The 20,103-nt window shown below is 45.0% G+C and overlaps 1 protein-coding gene across 2 annotated transcripts in view; it reads left to right on the top strand.

The window, feature by feature from the left end:
* The first annotated feature begins 90 nt into the window (after window positions 1–90).
* The window catches only part of xpot (exportin, tRNA (nuclear export receptor for tRNAs)), a 37,148-nt gene continuing 17,135 nt past the window's right edge, over window positions 91–20,103 (top strand). The window contains exons 1-15 of one of the 2 annotated variants that reach the window (XM_078417245.1): window positions 91–309; window positions 1,586–1,706; window positions 3,908–3,990; window positions 4,165–4,221; window positions 5,646–5,715; window positions 6,299–6,517; window positions 9,476–9,660; window positions 10,855–11,023; window positions 11,408–11,644; window positions 13,015–13,053; window positions 13,144–13,206; window positions 14,601–14,725; window positions 16,878–17,022; window positions 18,799–18,918; window positions 19,587–19,681. In XM_078417245.1, coding sequence (XP_078273371.1) covers window positions 1,647–1,706; window positions 3,908–3,990; window positions 4,165–4,221; window positions 5,646–5,715; window positions 6,299–6,517; window positions 9,476–9,660; window positions 10,855–11,023; window positions 11,408–11,644; window positions 13,015–13,053; window positions 13,144–13,206; window positions 14,601–14,725; window positions 16,878–17,022; window positions 18,799–18,918; window positions 19,587–19,681 — 1,667 coding nt within the window. In that variant the 5' untranslated portion in view covers window positions 91–309; window positions 1,586–1,646. Of the gene's footprint in view, window positions 310–1,585; window positions 1,707–3,907; window positions 3,991–4,164; window positions 4,222–5,645; window positions 5,716–6,298; window positions 6,527–9,475; window positions 9,661–10,854; window positions 11,024–11,407; window positions 11,645–13,014; window positions 13,054–13,143; window positions 13,207–14,600; window positions 14,726–16,877; window positions 17,023–18,798; window positions 18,919–19,586; window positions 19,682–20,103 lie in introns of both variants that reach the window. The other variant, XM_078417244.1, reaches the window with a different exon arrangement.

Raw genomic sequence — 20,103 nt, 5'->3', positions numbered from 1 at the left:
GTCATGGCCGCTCTTGGTCTGAGCCAATGGGATGCGAGCTCTCATCGGGCCGCCGGAGGGAGAAGGAGTCGGTTTTTATTGCAGAGAAGCGCCGCCATCGTCGCCAGATATTTGTTTCCACGTCTGGGATATGAGCTGTGATCGTTATAATCATTAAAAATATACAATAATAATGAATACATCGGTGTCTCCCCGCATCATTCTTGCCCTGACGGATGCAGGGATTCACTTCCGGAAGTTGTGACCCGGCCTCTCGGTATCTTCCGGTGGAGCCGAATCCCCACGCGCCGCGCCCGGGAATGAGGGAAGGTAGAGAACCTGCCCCGGGGAGAGAGAGAGAGAGAGAGAGATGTGGGGGAGAGAGAGAGATGTGGGGGAGAAAGAGAGATGTGGGGGGGGGGGGGGGGAGGGGAGGGAGGTGGGGGGGGGGGGGGGAGGGGAGGGAGATGGGGGGGGGGGGGGGAGGGAGATGGGGGGGGGGGGGGGGGGGGGAGGGAGATGGGGGGGGGGAGGGAGATTGGGGAGGGAGATGGGGGGGGGGAGGGAGATGGGGGGGGGAGGGAGATGGGGGAGGGAGGGAGATGTGGGGGGAGGGAGGGAGATGGGGGGGAGGGATGGAGGGAGGTGTGGGGGGGGGGGAGGGAGGGAGAGAAAGATATGTGGAGGGAGAGAGAGAGAGAGATGTGGAGGGAGGGAGAGAGATGGGGAGGGAGGGGGAGATGTGGAGGGAGGGGGAGATGTGGAGGGAGGGAGGTGGAGATGTGGAGGGAGGGAGAGAGAGAGAGGTGTGGGGGGATGGGGAGGGAGTGCGCGCACCGGGGAGAGATAGGGGGAGCGCCCAGGACCCAGGGAGGGTGGGAGAGCCTCGGCTTGGCCCTGCCCCGGGGGTGAGGGGGTGATACTCCCCATCCCCCCATTTTCCTTCAGTCAACTAGCGAACATCTTGCGACGAATTCACATATTTGACCCCACTATCCCGCAGCCCTCCACAACCAAACCCACCCACCCTCCATTTCATCAACCCAACTGTTATCCCCAGCAAACCCTCCCTTGCTTCAATCAATTAAGCATTTGCTATGTTGGAGATTAGGGGGGAGGGGGGGAAAGGAGGGGTGCATGAGGATAGTTTGTCGTCCACAGATGTTGCCTAACGCACAGAGTTATTCCACCTTGTGTCTTATTTTTGTAAACCTACCTCTGCAGTTCCTTGTATCAAACATCTCAAGTATGTGCCCGAAACACGTATTTTAAACACTTCCTCTAAACTGAAAGAAAATGGACAGGGATTGTTTCTTTTCCCGGTTGTCCCCTCTTGCTGTATGTTTCATTCAGTAAATAACAAAGGAATAGTTGACTCAGGATTTCTAGTTGTTGTATCGGCCAACACAGCAACAGTAGAAGCAGCATCCTGATCTAGTAAGGCCAGAGGCACTGAAGGTGATTGCTGATGGTGACAGAACTGGTCTTGTGTGTGGACATCACTGCGCCATAATGTGGAGGGATTAGTGCCACTCAATTTGTTTCTCGTGAATTTAATGCCGCAGTGGGTGAATGAGTGCTGTGTTTTGTTGCTGCTATTTGACAGATGCGTATAGGCTGTAAATGGGAAGATAGCAAGCCCACTGTCAAGAATAGCAACCGGCGCAATGGATGAACAGGCTCTTCTAGGATTGAGCCCAAATGCAGATCCCAGTTTCAGACAGCGGGTAAGTCAAGTAATCTGAATTGCCGAATGATCAGCAACCTGCTTTGTTTTGTGCAGATGAACTTATTGTTGCGTCCGATGAAGGGTCCTGACCCGAAAAGTCGCCCATCCATTCCCTCCACGGATGTTGCCTGACCCGCTGAGATCCTCCAACACTGTCCATCCCCTCCACAGACGCTGCCTGACCCGCTGAGATCCTCCAACACTGTCCATCCCCTCCTCAGACGCTGCCTGACCCGCTGAGATCCTCCAGCACTGTCCATCCCCTCCACAGACGCTGCCTGACCCGCTGAGATCCTCCAGCACTATCCATCCCCTCCACAGACGTTGCCTGACCTGCTGAGTTCCTCCAGCTTTTTGTGTTTTTCTCAAGGTTCCACCAGCAGTCTCTTGTGTGTCCGTGTAGGGCATAAAAATAAATATGGTAAATGTTAGAATGTTGCTGTTGAAATTCATTGGTCATAAGATCAAGTGATAGAAACAGAATTGGGCCATTCTGCCCATCATGTAATTTGCCTATTTTAATGCTTTATTGTGTAATCTGCCTATTTTGATGCTTTTATTGTTCGACTGGGTGACTGAATTTCGTCCAAAGGATTCGTTTTTTTGGATGACAAATAAAGCTATCTTGAATCAAGTCTACTCCGCCATTCAATCATGGGTGATCGAGCTCTCTCTCCTACCCCATTCTCCTGTATTGTCCCCCTAACCTCTGACACCTGCACTAATCAATAAAATTATCTACCTCTGCCTTAAATATATCCACTGACTTGGCCTTCACAGCCTTCTGTGGTAAAGAACTCCACAGATTCACCACCCTCTGACTAAAGAAATTCCTCCTCATCTCCTTCCTAAAAGAACGTCCTTTAATTCTGAGGTTATAACCTCTAGTCCTAGACTCTGCCACTAGCGGAAACATAGTGTAAAATAAATATACCATATATGCTGCCAGTTAATATTTAAATTAAATAAATTTGGAAAATATGCAAATAGTCATACAGCATGGATAAACGCCACATTCCTGGTCTATAATGAAACTTTGTGATTATATTTGCAGTAATTTTTGTAGTCAGATTGGAGGATTGCTTCTCTTCTGTTCAATTGACCAGGAAGTGGACAGGCTGTTTTTCCTGAAGATGTTTAGATTTATACGTTGCCAGGGTAATAATTGGTGAAGCACAGGCTTGGTATATACCAGTAAGGTCACAGGGAGAACGGACAAACTCCGTACAGACAGCACCCATAGTCGGCATGGAACTCGTGTCTCTGGTGCTGTAAGGCAGCAACTCTACTGCTGTGCCTCCATCCCTCTAAACCTTTCCAATCCATGTACCTGTCCAAATGTCTGTTAAATTTTGTTATAGTACCTGCCTCAACTACCCCCTCTGGCATCGCATTCCATATACCCACCCTCTGTGTGGGAAAAGTTGCCCCTCAGGTTCTTAGTGAATCTTTCCCATATGAGGTTCACCTGCACCTCCTCCAACCTGATCTATTGCATCCGCTGCTCCAGATGTCAATTTATTTACATCGGCGAAACCAAACGCAGGCTCGGCGATCGCTTCTCTCAACACCTGCGCTCGGTCCACGTTGGCCAATCTGATCTCCCGGTGGCTAAGCACTTCAACTCCCCCTCCCAGTCTGACCTTTCTGTCATGGGCCTCCTCCAGTGCCATAGTTAGGCCCACCAGAAATTGGAGGAACAGCACCTCATATTTCGCCTGGGCAGCTTGCAGCCCAGTGGTATGAACATCGACTTCTCCAACTTTAGATAGTTCCTCTGTCCCTCTCTTCCCCTCCCCCTTCCCAGATCTCCCTCTATCTTCCTGTCTCCACCTATATCCTTCCTTTGTCCCACCCCCCTGACATCAGTCTGAAGAAGGGTCTCGACCCGAAACGTTACCCATTCCTTCTCTCCTGAGATGCTGCCAGACCTGCTGAGTTACTCCAGCATTTTGTGAATAAATTTCCCATATCACTGGTCATTGTTTTTTGTGATCCCTTGAGTTTCCATGAAATGACTCTTCATAACTTAACAGTGGACTCCAGGCAATATTCTTGTTTAATTACCCTGGCCTCCCTCCAAGGGGGTAACGGTCAGCATTTTAAAGGAAATGAACAAACCGGGATCTTGAAGGATCAAAGCCCCTCTACCTGGCCCAGATCACGTGTCACCTATTGTACTTTTGATCTATTCTTCAGGCCCTGGCATACTTTGAACAGTTGAAGGTTTCACAAGATGCGTGGCAGGTGTGTGCTGAAGCTTTGGCACAGGGGATGTACAGGTAGGCAACTGACTCTTCCCATGCTGTCGATGTCAGTGATTTGTAGGTTTTGTGCTAAAAGAATAATGATGTGTTGGAAGCAATTAAGAATTACAACAATGAACCGCCGATGTAGGAAGGCAAAGGAGAGGGGAAGTAAAGACCAGTCATTTCAATTGTTTTTCTTATCCACAGAGATGACCATGTAAAGTTCTTTTGTATTCAAGTATTGGAACATCAAATTAAATTCAGGTAAGAGGTGACATTCTCATTCTGATCCTTGCATTTTAATTTTGTTTTTGAATTCATAAAATGTATTATTTTATATGGTTTGTAATGCCTACAAAGAAAATTAATTGCGAATAGTTATTGTGAAGCACATAACGATCTCTGCCGGTGGAAATGTCAACACCGCCAAATATAATAGAAATATTGTTTGAGGAGTTTTAAGGGTGGTCACCGTTGTTATTGGCAGGATGTGTAGTAACCAGCTGATGTGGATTGAGAACACTATGAAGAAAGGGCTGTTGGGTATGAAGAGGAAGATTGCTGCCTAAAATGGCAGGCAGCAGTTTCAGTAATAATTTATTTTCCTTTAGACTTCAGAGATACAACACGTAAACGGGCCCTTCAGCCTACCGGGTCCGCGCCGACCAGCGATCACCCCACACGCTAGCACTATCCTATACACGAGGAACAATTTACATTGTTTTTAACCTATAGCCTCTTATCTTTGGAGTGTGTGAGGAAACCGGAGCACCTGGGGAAAACCCACATGGTCACAGGGAGAACGTACAAACTCCGTACAGATAGCACCCGTTGTCAGGATCGAACCTGGGTCTCTGGCGCTGTGCACCCTTTAGGAAAGTGACACAACGCTACTTTCCAACACTTAACCACATCTAGCTCTCCACAGCCCAGTGTAATGCCCAGTCTTGTGCAAGAAGAAAAGAACATTTGTTTTGTAGTCCCAGATATTACGAGCATTTTGTAGTCCCAGATATTACGAGCATTAATTTGCAGATATCCAGTCCTAGTTGACTGCCAATGGTGTGCAGTTGTTTCCCAGATGTTAACATGTTAAGGAAACTGGTAGGTAAGATCTTCTTGTTGCTCCCTGTCTGACACTAGTTGTCAGCATTAGTGAAATTTGTCATCGCTTTCAATTGATAGAAGCTGAATATTTGGAGAATTGAATGGGGAAAATGGGCATGATGGACTCTGGTGCATGTGAGGTACTCTTGTCTTTATTATAAAACCCATATGATTGTTCATTCACAAGACGTACGGTCTTGTGGGCTTTAAAGCTTGTCAGTTAAGTTTAAAGAAGAAGATTGAATGCTAATCTGAGGGGTAAACTGTTCATACAATGGGTGAGTGGTGCGTGTATGGATCGAGCTGCCAGGGGAGGTAATTTAGGCAGGTACTATTGCAATGTTTAAGAGACAATTAGACAGGTATGTAAAAAGGACAGGTTTAGAGGGGTATGGGCCAAATGGGACGAGTGTAGATGGGACATGGTCAGTGTGGGGAAGTTAGACCGAAGCGCCTGTTTCTACGCTCTATGGCTCGTAAGTTGTGGTGATGTCTAAAGTCACTTATCTGAACCTTTATAGTTTTAGCCTGAAAGATGCAAGCGTTGAGTGCAGAGAGTGAGCTTTTCTTTAATGTTGCAGGTATGCTGCTCTGACTGAATCACAGCATCAGCTTATTCGGCAAACCATGATGACTTGGCTTCAGACTCAAGTGAGTAGCGTGGTAATCCTGTCTAAAATAATACCGGCTGGTTCGGGAACAGCTCCATCACGCAAACCAACCTCCTTTTCATTGCCTCCATCTGTACTTCACGCTGCTTCGGCAAGGCCACCGACATAATCAAGGACCAGTCTCACTCTCTTCTCCCCTCTGGCCCTCAGTGTGAAAACGTATGCCTCCAGATTGAGGGACCGTTTCTTTCCAGCTGTTATCAGGCAACTGAACCATCCTCTCGTTAGTTAGAGAGCGGTCCTGACCTATCAACCTCATTGGAAACCTTTGAACTATCTTTAATCGGACTTTATCTTGTGCTAAATGTTGTGCCCTTTATCTTTTATATGTGCACTCTGGATAGCTTGATTGTAATCATGTTCTTTGACTGGATAGCACGCAAACAAATGCTTTTCACTGTACCTCGGTTTGCGTAGTTATCAGTTTCCATCAACAAATGGTCAGCAAAGTGGCACAGCTGGTAGAGCTGCTGCATCACAGTGCCCTCTCAGTTTTAAGGTTCGCTGCAGTCCATCCCCCTCTTGAATAATGAATGGCTCACCTTTGTCTTTGTCCTTTTCAGTTGGTGAATCCACAGCAAGAGAAGTCTTTCATTCGCAACAAAGCAGCTCAAGTATTTGCTCTACTTTTCTTAACCGAGTATCTTACCAAATGGCCCAAGTTCTTCTTTGACCTTTTGTCCGTCGTTGGCCTTAATCCTCGCGGAGTGGACCTGTATTTGCGAATCCTTATGGCCATCGATGCCGAGATGGTAGATCGGGACATCGTTCACACAACAGAGGTAAGAACGGTGAGCATGAATTTGATTTTCCACTGTCGTAAAGTGCTAGCTTGTTTGTTATTGAAGTACACGGTAGCCTTGGTGTGGCGCTGTCTTGGAATTTTGGTGTGAACGTTGAATTTTCTAATTTTAGGTAATGTCTACAAACACTCCCCTCCCCCCCCCCCCCCCCCCCTTCTTCCTCCATCACAAGTTGGTTGATGAGTTCCACAGTTCGCAATGAAGTATCCCTCTTGGAATCGCGCCTTCCATAGCCAACAATCAGCCTATCAGGGAACCTTCCTGCCTGAGGTCATCCATTGTTGGCCTCGATTTGTCCTGGGCTTTTGGTTCTGGTCCCCCACCCCCCCCTCCCCCACAATCAGTGTGGGGGGGGGGGAACCAGACTGACTGGATAAATAAACGAGCTGCCAGAGGAGGTAGTTGAGGCAGCTACTAAGACATTTGGACGTTTACATAGATAGGAAAGGTATCCCGCCCGACTTAATGTCACCTATCAATTTTCTCAAAGCTGCTCCAGCTCTTTGTGTCTATCAGTTTTGGAATTGTTGGCAAACGGAATAGATACAATATCATTATCTCTTCTAGTAACTATCTCACTCACTGAAATTCAAACCTCTTTGTACAGACCTACAAAACAGTTTGCCCCTTTGTATTTAAGGTGCAGAGCAGATGAATGCCAGTTTTGGCCACAAGTCACGAGTAGGAATTTGCTACGCTTTTAAAAAACAGAATCAACTTTGATTATTATTCTTGAAATGTAGCATCAAGAATTTGATATTTATGCAGAAGATTTGCAGAAATTTACACTTGCGTAACGCTTAAGTTTATAATGATTGTCATCAGTTTCAGAAATGCCGTAATTCACACCAGGTGAGATAAAGTGGCTATGTACCAAACTTCTGCAAATTCAAAGTAAATTTATTTTCTGTTTGGTTTTTGCACATGACTCATTTTTTAAGATGTATTACAATAAAGCAACGCAGTGGCACAGCGGTAGAGTTGCTGTCTTACAGCACCAGAGACCCAAGTTCAATCCTGACTACGGGTGCTATCTGTTCAGAGTTTATACGTTCTCCCTGTGACGGCGTGGATTATCTCCGGGTGCTCCGGTATTCTCCGACATTCCAAAGATGTACAGATTTTTGTAGGTTAATTGGCTTAATTTGCCCATGCTGCTCAACATGCTCCATGCATGCTTGTCCCACTTGCTGTGTTTGGCTCATATCCCTCGAAACCTTTCCTATCCATGTAAACGTCCAAATGTCTTTTAAACGTTGTCTAAGTACCTGCCTTAACAACCTCCTCTGGCAGCTCATCTGTTTATCCAACACCCTCTGTGTGGAAAAAGTTGCCCCTCGGGTTCCTATTCAATCTTTCCCCTCTCACCTTAAACCCAAGTACCCTGGTTCTTGATTCCCCTACTCTAAGTAAAACATTCTGTGCACTCACCCTATTTGTTCCTCTCATGATCTTGTACACTTCTATAAGATCACCCCTCTTATTCCTACACTCTAAGGAATAAAGTCCTAGCCTGGCCAACCTCTCCCTGCTCAGGCCCTGAAGTCCTGCCAACATCCTTGTAAATTTTCTCTACTGTTTCCAGCTTAACAACATCCTTCCTACAGCAGGATGATCAAAACTGAACACACGACTCCAAATGTGGCCTCACTATCATCTTGTAGAATTGTAACATAACATCCCAACATCCATACGCAATATCCTGACAGATGAAGGCCAATGAGCTAAAAGCCTTCATGACCACCCTATCCACCTGTGACACCATTTTCAGAGAACTATGCACCTGCACTCCTAAATCCCTCTTTTTGTTTTTTTTCTTCCAACACTATCCAGGGTCCTGCCATTCACTGCGAAGTACCTGCCCTGGTTTGACTTGCCCAAATGCACCACCTCGCACTTATCTGCATTAAATTCCATTAACAATTCCTCAGCCCACCTGCCCAACCGATCAAGATGCTGCGGTAATTTTTGATAACCAGCTTCACTATCTAAGATACCATCTACTTTAGTATCATCTGCAAACTTACTAATCGTACCTTCTACCTTCTCATCCAAATCGTTGATGTAAACCACAACCTGCCATGGGCCCAGCACTAATCCTTGAGGCATTCCACTCGTCACAGGCCTCCACCATCACCCCCTGCTTCCTTCCATGAAGCCAAACCTCTATCCAGTCGGCTGGCTTTTCCAAGACACCATGCGATATAATTTAAATTTATTTTATTTTTGTTTATTTTGATAGGCTGCTCTGGAAGGTTAGATCACATCCTTAGAAGGCTCTTGCTTGTAAACAAATGGTTTTGGGGGTCTTGAAATGTTTCTCCTCTCAATTAATTAGGTGAGCTCCACATCTCCTCACCTCGAAGGAGCGTCAAACATATTAAATACTAAAGACAACTAAAGTAAAATTATTTAAGGAAGAAACACCTTTGGAACTATAGTGAAGTTTCTAAGATTTACTTTACTTTAAACTTTGGAGATACAGTGTGGAGATACCTTGCTCCCCCCCCCCCCCCCCCCAAGTCTGGGCTGACCAGTGATCACCCGATTCACTTACACTATCCCACACACTAGGGACAATTTATAATTTACGGAAGCCAATTAACCTACAAACCTGTACGTTTTTGGAGTGTAGGTGGAAACTGGAGCACCCGGAGGAAACCCATGCAGTCACAGAGAGAACGTAGAGACTCTGTACAGACAGCACCCTTAGTCAGGATCCAACCTGGGTTTCTGGTGCTGTAAGGCAGCAACTGTACCACTGCGCCACTTTGCAGTCCAAAATAAGATGAATATTTTGTAAGCAAAAGTAAAGCCTTGCTGCATTTGATCTAGTATGTGTCTGTATTAATCTTTGTACATTTTAAATATCCTTAACATCGTTCTCAGAATGTACTTATGGACTGATTGGTAGAAATTTTATTTTTTTATATCCAGGAGTGTCGTCGGAATACCTTAATAAAAGATGCGATGAGGGAACAATGTATACCAAATCTCGTGGAGTCTTGGTACCAGATTCTACACACCTATCAACAAACTAACTCTGAACTAACGTGTCAGTGCCTTGAAGTTGTGGGAGCTTTTGTCGCCTGGATTGACTTGAATCTGATAGCCAATGAAAGGTACCTGTCTTTGAACGCAGAACTCATTGTTTCTCACACATGCACGTTACAACAAGAGCTGCTTTCTGATCACACACAGAGCCATTGAAATTTTGTCTAATATTGCATCAATAACGGACACCTCTTCCTCAGCTATAGTCCGTTTACAGCCTAGTGTTAGGTTAGACCTAGTAGTTTAGTTTGGAGGTACAGCGCGGAAACAGACCTTTTGGCTCACCGAGTCCACGCCGACCAGCGATCACCACGCATTTACACTATCCTACACACACTAGGGACAATTATACCAAGCCAATTAACCTACAAACCTGTACGTCTTTGGAGTGTGGGAGGAAGCCAGAGAAAACCCACGCAGATCACGGGACGAATGTGCAAACTCCATACAGACAAGCAGCCCTAGTCAGGATTGAACCCAGGTCTCTGGTGCTGCAAAGCAGCAACTCCTGCTCATCAAACTAGTTATACCGAGTAAACCAAACCCTCGTTATAATGGACCATAGCGAGAGGGAGTGGTGTCCGTTTGTGCCGCTGACTGCAGATGATGGTTAATAGACAAAAGGACACAAAGTGCTGGGGTAATTCAGCGGGTCAGGATCTCTGGAGAACATGGATAGATGACATCGGGGCCCTTCCTCGGCCCATTCAGTTGGCTGAGTTCCTCCAGCACTTGGTGTGGTTTCACTTTCAAACGAGGCGAGGTTACTGTGGGGCTCCCTCCCCTCTCACCTGCCGTCACTTCCAAGGTGGAGTATGAGGGCGACTCTGGGGGAGGAAGGGGAAGCGGTTGCGACAGCAGGAAGCGGCAACAGGTGAGAAGGACTCGCTGCTGCACCTATCGAGTCGGGAGTGGGATGGGAAGCCGGGGCTCAAACAGGCTGGGGAGACGGTGGGGGCCAGATGTAGGTCGAAAGGTCATTCCATTCACATTCGGTTTACATTTTATATTTGTTTTATTTAAGTTTCTGGCATTCCACGGTATTTAAGGGACGCAGGAGAGGTGTCATTGGCGGGCCAGGGGTGTGTTGTCGTTTCATTCACACGTGACCTCTGTTGCCCTGGAAAAATTGAATATCCATAAAGGCTCTGGAATAGAGGACGCTGGAAAATCGGTGTTCAACCTGTACATACGTATCTATTTGTTCAGAAATTTCGAGATGGGTGGCTGTCTGCGACTAATTTTTTTTTCTCTCTCCCTAGGTTTGTAAATGTGTTGCTCAGTCACATGTCTGTGGAAGTCCTCCGTGAGGAAGCCTGTGACTGTCTGTTTGAAATAGTAAATAAAGGCATGGATCCCATTGATAAGACTAAACTAGTAGAGTCGCTTTGTCAAGTGCTCATGGCTTCCGGCTTCTTCAACACTGAGCAGGTCCGTGCCACAGTGCGATCACAGCAAGTATTCATATTTCTTTGCATTTGGGTTGCCGCCCTCAAAACTAATGAGAATTGCATGCTATTTCGTTCGTTGCCACGTGTACCGAGGTACAGAGAAAAGCTCTTTTGTTACGTGCTAGCCAGTCAGCGAAAAGGCTTTACATGTTTACATGGAGTCATCCTCAGTGTACAGATAAAGGGAAAAACGCTTAGTGCAAGGTAAAATCCAATTGAAGATAATTTAAAGGTCTCCAATGAGGTAGATGGGATGTCAGGCCCGCACTCTGGTTGGTGAGAGGACCGTTCGGTTGCCTGATAATAGCTGGGATGAATCTCGTATGCTACATGAATGTTATTAGATTTATTTTTTTTGGTCTAGGAAGATGACGTTGACTTTCTAGCAAGGTTTTCCAAACTAGTTAATGGCATGGGTCAGGCTTTAATAACCAGCTGGAGTAAACTGGTGAAAGCGGGTGATGTGAAGAACAGCCAGGTCACCCTTCAGGCGGTGGAAGCTAAAGTGCCTCTCCTGCTCAAGCTGCTGGTGCATGAAGATGACGACATCTCCTCCAATATAATTGGCTTCTGCTATGACTATCTTCACATGCTCAAACAGGTAGGCTGGATGTGAGGAGTATTTCTGTGCTCTTTTGTATGAACATTTGCAAAAGAGTTGTGACTACCTTGGAAACCAATTAGTGCTTACACAATTTATCCGCTAAATGTTTTAAAATCTGCATTTCCTAATCCTAATTTGGCCTTTAATTTAGCTGATTTTTTTTCAATGATAATGAGCTAACATAGTGATGAGACCCTCGCCAGAATAGGGGGTCAGTCAGTCTCTGATACCGGTTAGGGGAACGGATCTGCCGGCTCCAGCGGGGCCCGAGTTCCAGAGCTTCGACCGCAGGGAACTAATTCAACCCACCGATCGGCCGCGGAAGTCCCGGTGGGGTTGAGATCACCTGGCCTCAGCGCCACATTTACGGGGGAATTTCAAGTGCGCGCTCTAGTAATTGTGACCAGATGAATGAAGGTACTGGACCACCAGTTGCTGGAAGATCGGTAGTGGATCTGTACCTGCCTTTAAATTGATAGAATATCCGACAATCAGGCCTGTGCCAGCAAGATGGCTAGTCTTGTTTTTCTTCCACGAGGCCACTAAAGTTTCTTCTCTTTCGAGCACAAAATCCTTTTGTTGTGACAACTACTTTATTGCTTCAGTTAGCAATCTGGAAATACTTTTTTGACTAGTATTAATCATGTTTAATGGCAATAGTTGGACAATTTAATTTATTCACTTGATTGCTATTTGTGTCTAGTTTAGAGATACAGCCCCGGAAACAGGCATTTCAACCCACCAAGTCCACGCCGACCAGCGATCCCCGTACATTATCACTTTCTACACACTAGGGACAATTTACAATTTTTACTGAAGCCAATTAACCTACAAACCTGTACGTCTTTGGAGTGTGGGAGGAAACCGGAGCGCTCGAAGAAAACCCACGCAGACCACGGGGAAAAACTATAAAGTCTGTATAGACATCACCCATAATCAGGATCAACCCTGTAAGGCAGCAACTCTACTGTTGAGCTGCCTTGCTGTCATCTTTTATCCTTTTTCCCATTCACCTGTACAGAAAAGGAAATGGTACATTTCCTTTTGAACTAAAGGAAGGTGAGCGTACTATTAATGCTAAAAAAAGACACACTGCTGGAGTAATTCAGCGGGTCTGGTGGCAACTCTGGAGAACATGGATGGGTGACATTTCGGGACGGGGCCCTTCCTCAGACTACAATACTATCAGTGCTTTTCTTCATTCAGTTGCTTGTCAATGAATCTGGATTTTGAGACTTTGGCCCCTTTGTATTGGAGAATAAACAGTGGAGGTTAGCACTCTAAATGATATGACTGCAGATTTTGTTTTCATTGATGTGAATTTCAACTGTAAAATAACATTGTAAACTTTGTCATTATCTTTCCAGCTGCCTGCATTAACTGAACTGCAAAAGGCCAACATTGAGGTAAACCAGACATTTTTGTGTGAAAGAAATGTTTTGGTATTACATTGAAAGGAGTTATATTCCACCCTGACCTTCTCTCCCTGATTGTAGGCAATTATGCATGCAGTTATGAAGAAGCTAACCTATGATGAAGAATACAATTTTGAAAACGAGGTAAGAAACTTGTGTACTTCCAAATGGGTGGAACGTGTGAATTTTAAACTGAATAAGAATCAAGTTGGTAATGTATAATGAAAAACCGTACTTCACTAGTAAGTTCATTGGCGGTAACGTTTAGCTTAGTTTATTGTCATCTGTACCAAGGTACAGTGAAAATGCTTTTTGGTGCGTGTTATCCAGTCAGCGGAAAGACTATACATGATTACAATCAAGCTGTCCAGAGCGTCCAGATACAGGATAAAGGGAATAACATGTAGTGCAAGTCCGATTAAAGATGGTCTGAGAGTCTCCAATGAGGTAGATGGTGGGTCAGGATCGCTCTCTAGTTGGTGATAGGATGGTTCAGTTGCCTAATGACAGCTGGGAAGAAACTGTCCCTGAATCTGAACATATGCATTTTTACAAAGAACTGCAAATGCTGGTTGAAGGACGACAAGTAAGTGGAGCCAGGTAGGGGAGGGGTTTGGGTGGAGTTGGGAGATAGTGGCAGGTGGAGAATGGATTGAGGCAGACTTGGGTAGATGAGGCAGATGGCACCATTTTGGGGAAGTGGGTGGTGCGGAGCTGGGAATGGTGAAGGAGGAGACGGCTGCTGGGGAATGATAACCAGGAACACGGCCAAATCCATGTATAGCAGATATTCTGGTCCAATATGGAAGACGGTATCAGGGTTTAGTTTAAAGACACAGCGTGGAAGCAGGCCCCTCGGACCACTGAGTCTGCACCGATCAACGGTCACTCGTACACAAGTTCTGTCTTGCACACGATGGACAGTTTACAGAAGCCAATTAACCTACAAACCTATACGTCTAGAATGTGGGAGGAAACCGGAGCACCTGGGGGAAATCCACGCGGTCACGTGGAGAAGGTCAAACTCCGTACAGATGCCCCCCCGTCAGGATCGAGCCCGGGGTCTCTGTTGCTGTAAGGCAGCAAACCTACCACTGTGCGACCCCTAAAGTATTTAACAAAACATATAACTACTTTCCCTGTTTGACCCTTCACTTCATTGATTGGCAAAATCGAATTGTCGTTCAATGAAAACAGTCAAGAAATGATAAATAACTGCTGTAAATTTTTGAATCTAATATAACTTACACGAGTCCAGAGAAAACTAAAATTAGAGCATAATAACTATTGGAGATATGAATATTGGCAAATTTGCATTCTACTGAATGGATCTTTGTGTACTCTGTCTATATGTTTACTGTGTTCGAAACAAGCTTAATGACACCGCATTGCAATTTGTAGAACTGATTTGACTGGGAAATGTTCAGGTTGGGTTCACTCTGCCAGGTTTGGAATTAAATTATGTTTGTACTATGTAGATTGTAAAAGAGCCTCTTCTTGTAATGCACGTGCTTGTTCCTCTCATCATTTGGCTTTAGGGTGAAGATGAGGCCATGTTCCTGGAATACAGAAAGCATTTAAAGTTACTGCTGGACAGACTGGCGCAGGTTTCACCTGAATTACTTTTAGCTGCTGTTCAAAGGGTCTTCACCACAACGCTGGAGTAAGTGTTGCCACCTCGGTACAACCTGGGTGGGGCAAGCGGATGGCACGGTGGTGCAGCGGTAGAGCTGCTGGTTCACAGCACCAGAGACCCAGGTTCGATCCTGACTACGGGTACTGTCTGTACCGAGTTTCTACGCTCTCCCCATGACCATGTGGTTTTTGTCTGGCTGTTCCGGTTCCCTCCCACACTCCAAAGATGTAGGTTAATTGGCTTTTGGTAAAATGTTGGGGGGAAGGTTGTAAATTGCCCTGAGTGTGTGGGATAGTGCTAGTGTACAGGGTCGGCACAAACTCGGTGGGCCGAAGGGCCTGTTTCGCCTGCACACTAGTTCTATTCTACACATTAGGGACAATTTACAGAAGCCAATGAACCTACGCACCAGCACGTCTTTGGAATGTGGGTGGAAACTGGAGCTCCCGGAGAAAACCCGCGCTGTCAGAGGAACATATAAACTCTGTGCAGGCAGCACCCGTAGTCAGGATCAAACCCAAGTCTCTGCTTTGAGAGACAGTAACTCTACCACTGTGCAATGTTGTGTTTTTACATGTCGTGAATGGAAAGATTTGGGTGCCTCTTCTATGTATTATACATTACATTCTTCAGCAGTGCATGTGATGGAGAGGTTGCATCTTAACACGGGCCAGGATATTCTTCATTCTTATGGTCACATTTTATTTAGAGTACAAACTGGTAAAACTGCACTGATCCAGATATTGATCCTGCCATGTGAATTTCTTACACTGCCTATTTCTTACACTGCCATGTGAATTTATGTGTGGCCTGTCTAAGAACTTACTGGTACTTGATTTTCTGTAAAATTAATGTCTGCCTATGCCTAAATCTTATATATATTCCTTTATTTGTCCCACACCGGGGACATTTACAGTGTTACAGCGGCAAAGTGGATAGCAAGAGATCATTCATTATAAATATAAGTAAAGACAAGGATAAATTGTCATCAGTTTACTGTGTATTCCTTAACTGTTACTGTGGACTCGTCTGCTGGGAGCAGTGCTGGTTGTACAAAATATCCATCAGGAGTTCATGTATAATCCAAACTTTAGCAGGATATTAATTCTATAAGTTGAAATAAGGTCCAAGAATGTCCTTTGGATGAGATGTGAGTTTTCTATCGGGCACAGCTGTTGAAAGAAAAATATAAAGTTTATTTTGCTAGGTTCCTCAAAACTGCTGCAGATATAGCCGGGTTTGATCTCCATGGAAGGAAGCATCAACCTACTTGTTTTACGCACCCATCCTGCCTATTGGCACCTATTCTTTGCAGCAGCATTAAGCCATCATTTTTTCATAGCCACACCCATCATTCATTAAGAAATCTAACTGGAAACCCAAGAAACTGCGGATGCTAAAACCTTGAGCAAAACACAAAGTGCTCATAAGTTTATAATTCATAGAAGCAGAATTAGGCCATTCGACCCATCGAGTCTACTCCTCCATTCAATCATGGCTGATCTATCTTTCCAGCTCAAGCCCATTCTCCTGCCTTCTCTCTGTAAACTTTCACACCCTTACTAATCAAGTACCTGTCAATCTCCACTTAAAAAATACCCACAGCCTGTGGCAATGAATTCCACAGATTCACCACCCTCTGGGTAAAGAAATTCCTCATCTCCTTTCTAAAGGTACATACTTTAATTCTGAGGCTGTGCCCTCTGGTCTTAGACTCTCCCACTAGTGGAAACATCCTTTCCACATCCACTCTATCCAAGCCTTTCATTATATGGTAAGTTTCTATGAGACCCCCCCTCCCATTACCTCCCCAGAGGATGCCTGACCTGCTCTGTTCCATCAGCACTTTGTGTTTTGCTCAAGATAATTCTCTTTCGCTCCCTTCTCTCCCTTCTTTAAAGGTTGTTTAGCAGCTGAAGTGCCTTGTACAATTCTGTCTGGTCCCTGCATTCCAAAGACACACAGGTTTGTAGGTTAGTTGGCTTTGGTAAAGATTGTAAGTTGCCCCTAGTGAGTAGGATAGTGCTAGTGTGATCACTGATTGGCGTGGACTTAGTGGGCCGAAGGGCCTGTTTCCACGCTGTGTCTCTAAACTAAACTAAAAAGTTTATTTTCTCTTAACACAAGGAATAGAAACACTCTTTTGGTAAACTTGCAAGCTTTTCTTTCTATCCTTCAGGAACTGGCACAACACAAGGTTCATGGAGGTGGAAGTGGCTCTGAGGTTGCTGTTCATGTTGGGAGAAGCTGTCCCGGTATCCCATGGAGCGCACTTCTCTGGGGATAGTGCGAAAGCCAGTGTCTTGCAGGAGATGATGCACACAGTTGAGTATTTAGCAGTGTTGTAGTTCACCTTGCGTGTAGTCTAACAGCGCTGGCAGAGGGAACTGCCAAAAATTATCTTTTATTTTAAGGAAAGTTAATGAAGCATTTTGTCTGTATGGATGCGAGTTCATAAGTCATAGCAGAATTAGGCCATTCAGTCCATCGCGTCTATTCCACCATTCAATCATGGCTGATCTAGCTTTCCCTCTCAACTCCATTTTCCCACATTCTCCCCATAACCTCTGACACTCTTATTAATCGAGAATCTGTCAATCTCCGCCTTAAAAGTACCCAATGACTTGGCCTCCGCAGCCGTCTTTGGCAAATAATTCCACAGATTTCCCCACTCCCAGCTAAAGGAATTCCTCCTAATCTCCTTTCTAAAGGTACGTCCTTTTATTCTGAAGCTATGGCCTCTGGTCCTAGGCTTTCCCACTTGTGGAAACATCCTCTCCATATCCACTTTATCCAATGCTCATTTGAGAAATTGCCGTAAAAATTTTTTTGATGTTGACAGTGTGAATCACTACTACAAGGTGGACTGTTAATCCACATATAAATCAATGGTTCTTTATTATCGCATGTACTGAGGTACAGTGAAATTATTTTTTAGTAAATTATCAGAATACGTAAATGCAATCCCAGATTAAGTACAAAGTGTATAGAAATAGCCCACTGAGACCAGATACAAGAGTCAAAAGGTTTTGGCACCATTGTCAAAGTTCTGGTTGCTTTTAAGTGCAGCTGGCCATAAAGACCCTTTGTTTTATCGGCCTTCCCCACTTCTTTACAGGCTTATTATAAAAAAACATCTACTTTCCAGTTGAGGTTCAGTTGGAGTGTTTCGCGGTCACCCAGCCAGTTAGAAATACAGGGCAGCACAGCTGAGGGCCATTCAACCTGCTGTACTTGTCCATCTCTTCAGGCAATGCCATTTAGTCTTGAGCTGTTAGTATTTCCTTAATTGTTCAAATGAATCCTCTGCAAATACTTAAATAATTAAAAACAAAGCAAACGCTGCAAACAATGTAGAAAGTTTATTGTAGAAACGAAGAACTATAACCGTTGGTCAATGCATGAAAGGACAGCGAATGCTGGAGTAACTTGGGAGTGAAGCAGCAGCTCCTGAGAAGCCCAAAATCTCAGTTGTGGGCCCCATGTCTGAGGAAGGATGAGCTGGCGTTGGAGAGGGTCCAGAGGAGGTTTACGAGAATGGTCCCAGGAATGATTGGGTTAACATCTAATGCGCATTTGAAGGCACTGGGCCTGTACTCACTGGAGTTTAGAAGGATGAGGGGGGACCTCATTGAAACTTACCAAATAGTGAAAGGCCTGGATAGAGTGAATGTGGAGAGCTTGTTTCCACTAGTGGGAGTGTCCTCCTCTCCTATAACTCTCACTGCTGCTAGGATTTATAAACTCATGAACTTGGATAGGTGAGGTTTCAGGTACCAAACTGAAACATCACCTGTCCATGTTCTCCAGAGTTGCTCCCTAACCCGCTGAGTTACTCTAGCACTTTATTCATAGTTTCTGGTAGATTTGCCTGATGGTTTCCCTCATTTCAAAATGTTCTCCCTTTAGTACAAGGGGAGTGCAATCAATTATTTCTGCATTGTTATAAAAATGCTTTGTAGAAATTAATTTCCTGGTTCATAAAGTGAGGGGAGGAGGTTAAAAAAAAGGGATGGACTGAATACTATATGAAGTAACAAAAATATACACATGGCTGCATTTAATTTCGTAAATATAACACACTTTCTCTGTCCCTATAGTTGGTGACATCTGAAGTGAGTCAGTACCAGCACACCTCAGTTACGTTGGAATATTTTGAAACCGTAGTTCGTTACGAGAAGTTTTTTACCGTAGAACCACAGCACATTCCTACTGTTTTGGTGAGTTGAATTAGATTTCCCCGGCGTGGGACGAATAAAGGAATATATTATATATTATAATCTATATACTAAAACTCTCGTTTGTTTGTTTATTTGTGATCGAACTACAGCCAAAACGGTACACGATAGCTTGACAATTTTAGGCCCACCTTTCTCACTGTCATCGCTTTAATGGTAAAGCAAGTAGTTTTATTGAAATCAGTGTTATATTTTTAAAGTTATTCACATTTTAAAGTTTAAATCTATCCTAGGGAGGGAGGGAGGTGGGGGGGAGGGAGGGAGGGAGGGGGAGGGAGGGGGAGGAAAGTGGATAAGGGGGGTTGAGTGGGATAGAGAGGGGGAAGGGGAAGTGGGGAGGGGGAAGGGAGGGAGGGAGGAGGGGGGTAGGAGAGGGTGCTGCACCAATGCAGGAGAGGTTTGGGCCCAACGGGTCCACTTGGTCTTGTATATTATTAAAACTCCTTCCAGTAACCGTGGATATATATTTTAACAATTGCATTTTAGATTTTGCAGCTTGCAAAACTAAATGTATTTAATATCTGCAACAATGGGTGGGAATTGTGAAAAGACTGATTTGTTTCTGAGTTTAACGGTTACTGCACTTAACATGCTAGCTTTAATTATTCGGTCAAAAAAAAATCCTCTTTTCATTTTTGCTTTTGACGCAGATGTCATTTTTAGATCACAGAGGGTTGCGAAATAATAGTGCAAAGGTGCGAAGCAGGGCAGCTTACCTGTTCTCCAGGTTCATTAAATCTCTGAGGTAGGTAACTCTCGCCTAATGTCTCCTTCCCTCTTCCGTTTCTGATCTTTAGCTTGCAGTAATGTTTTGGTGATATGGAAGTGGCGCAGCGTAGAGCTGCTGCCTTACAGCGCCAGTGACCCGGGTTTGATCCTGACCTTGGGCGCTCTCTGTACGGTGTTTGTACATTCTCCCCATGACTGCTTGGGTTTTCTCCGGTTTCCTCAAACACTCCAAAGACCCACAGGTTTGAAGGTTAATTGGCTACGGTAAAAATGGTAAATTGTCACTAGGGTGTGTGGGATAGTGCTAGTCTACAGGGTGATCAGTGGTCGGCACGGATTCAGTGGGCTGCAGGGCCTGTTTCCGCGCTGTATCTCTAAAGTCTAAAGTACAGTGACTGATCTTAGAACATTTTTTGAACGAGTTCACTAAGAGACACG

This window comes from Rhinoraja longicauda, chromosome 20 (assembly GCF_053455715.1).
Source record: "Rhinoraja longicauda isolate Sanriku21f chromosome 20, sRhiLon1.1, whole genome shotgun sequence".
In the NCBI taxonomy this organism is placed as follows: Eukaryota; Metazoa; Chordata; class Chondrichthyes; order Rajiformes; family Arhynchobatidae; genus Rhinoraja; species Rhinoraja longicauda.
This window is presented reverse-complemented; position numbering and strand designations above follow the sequence as displayed.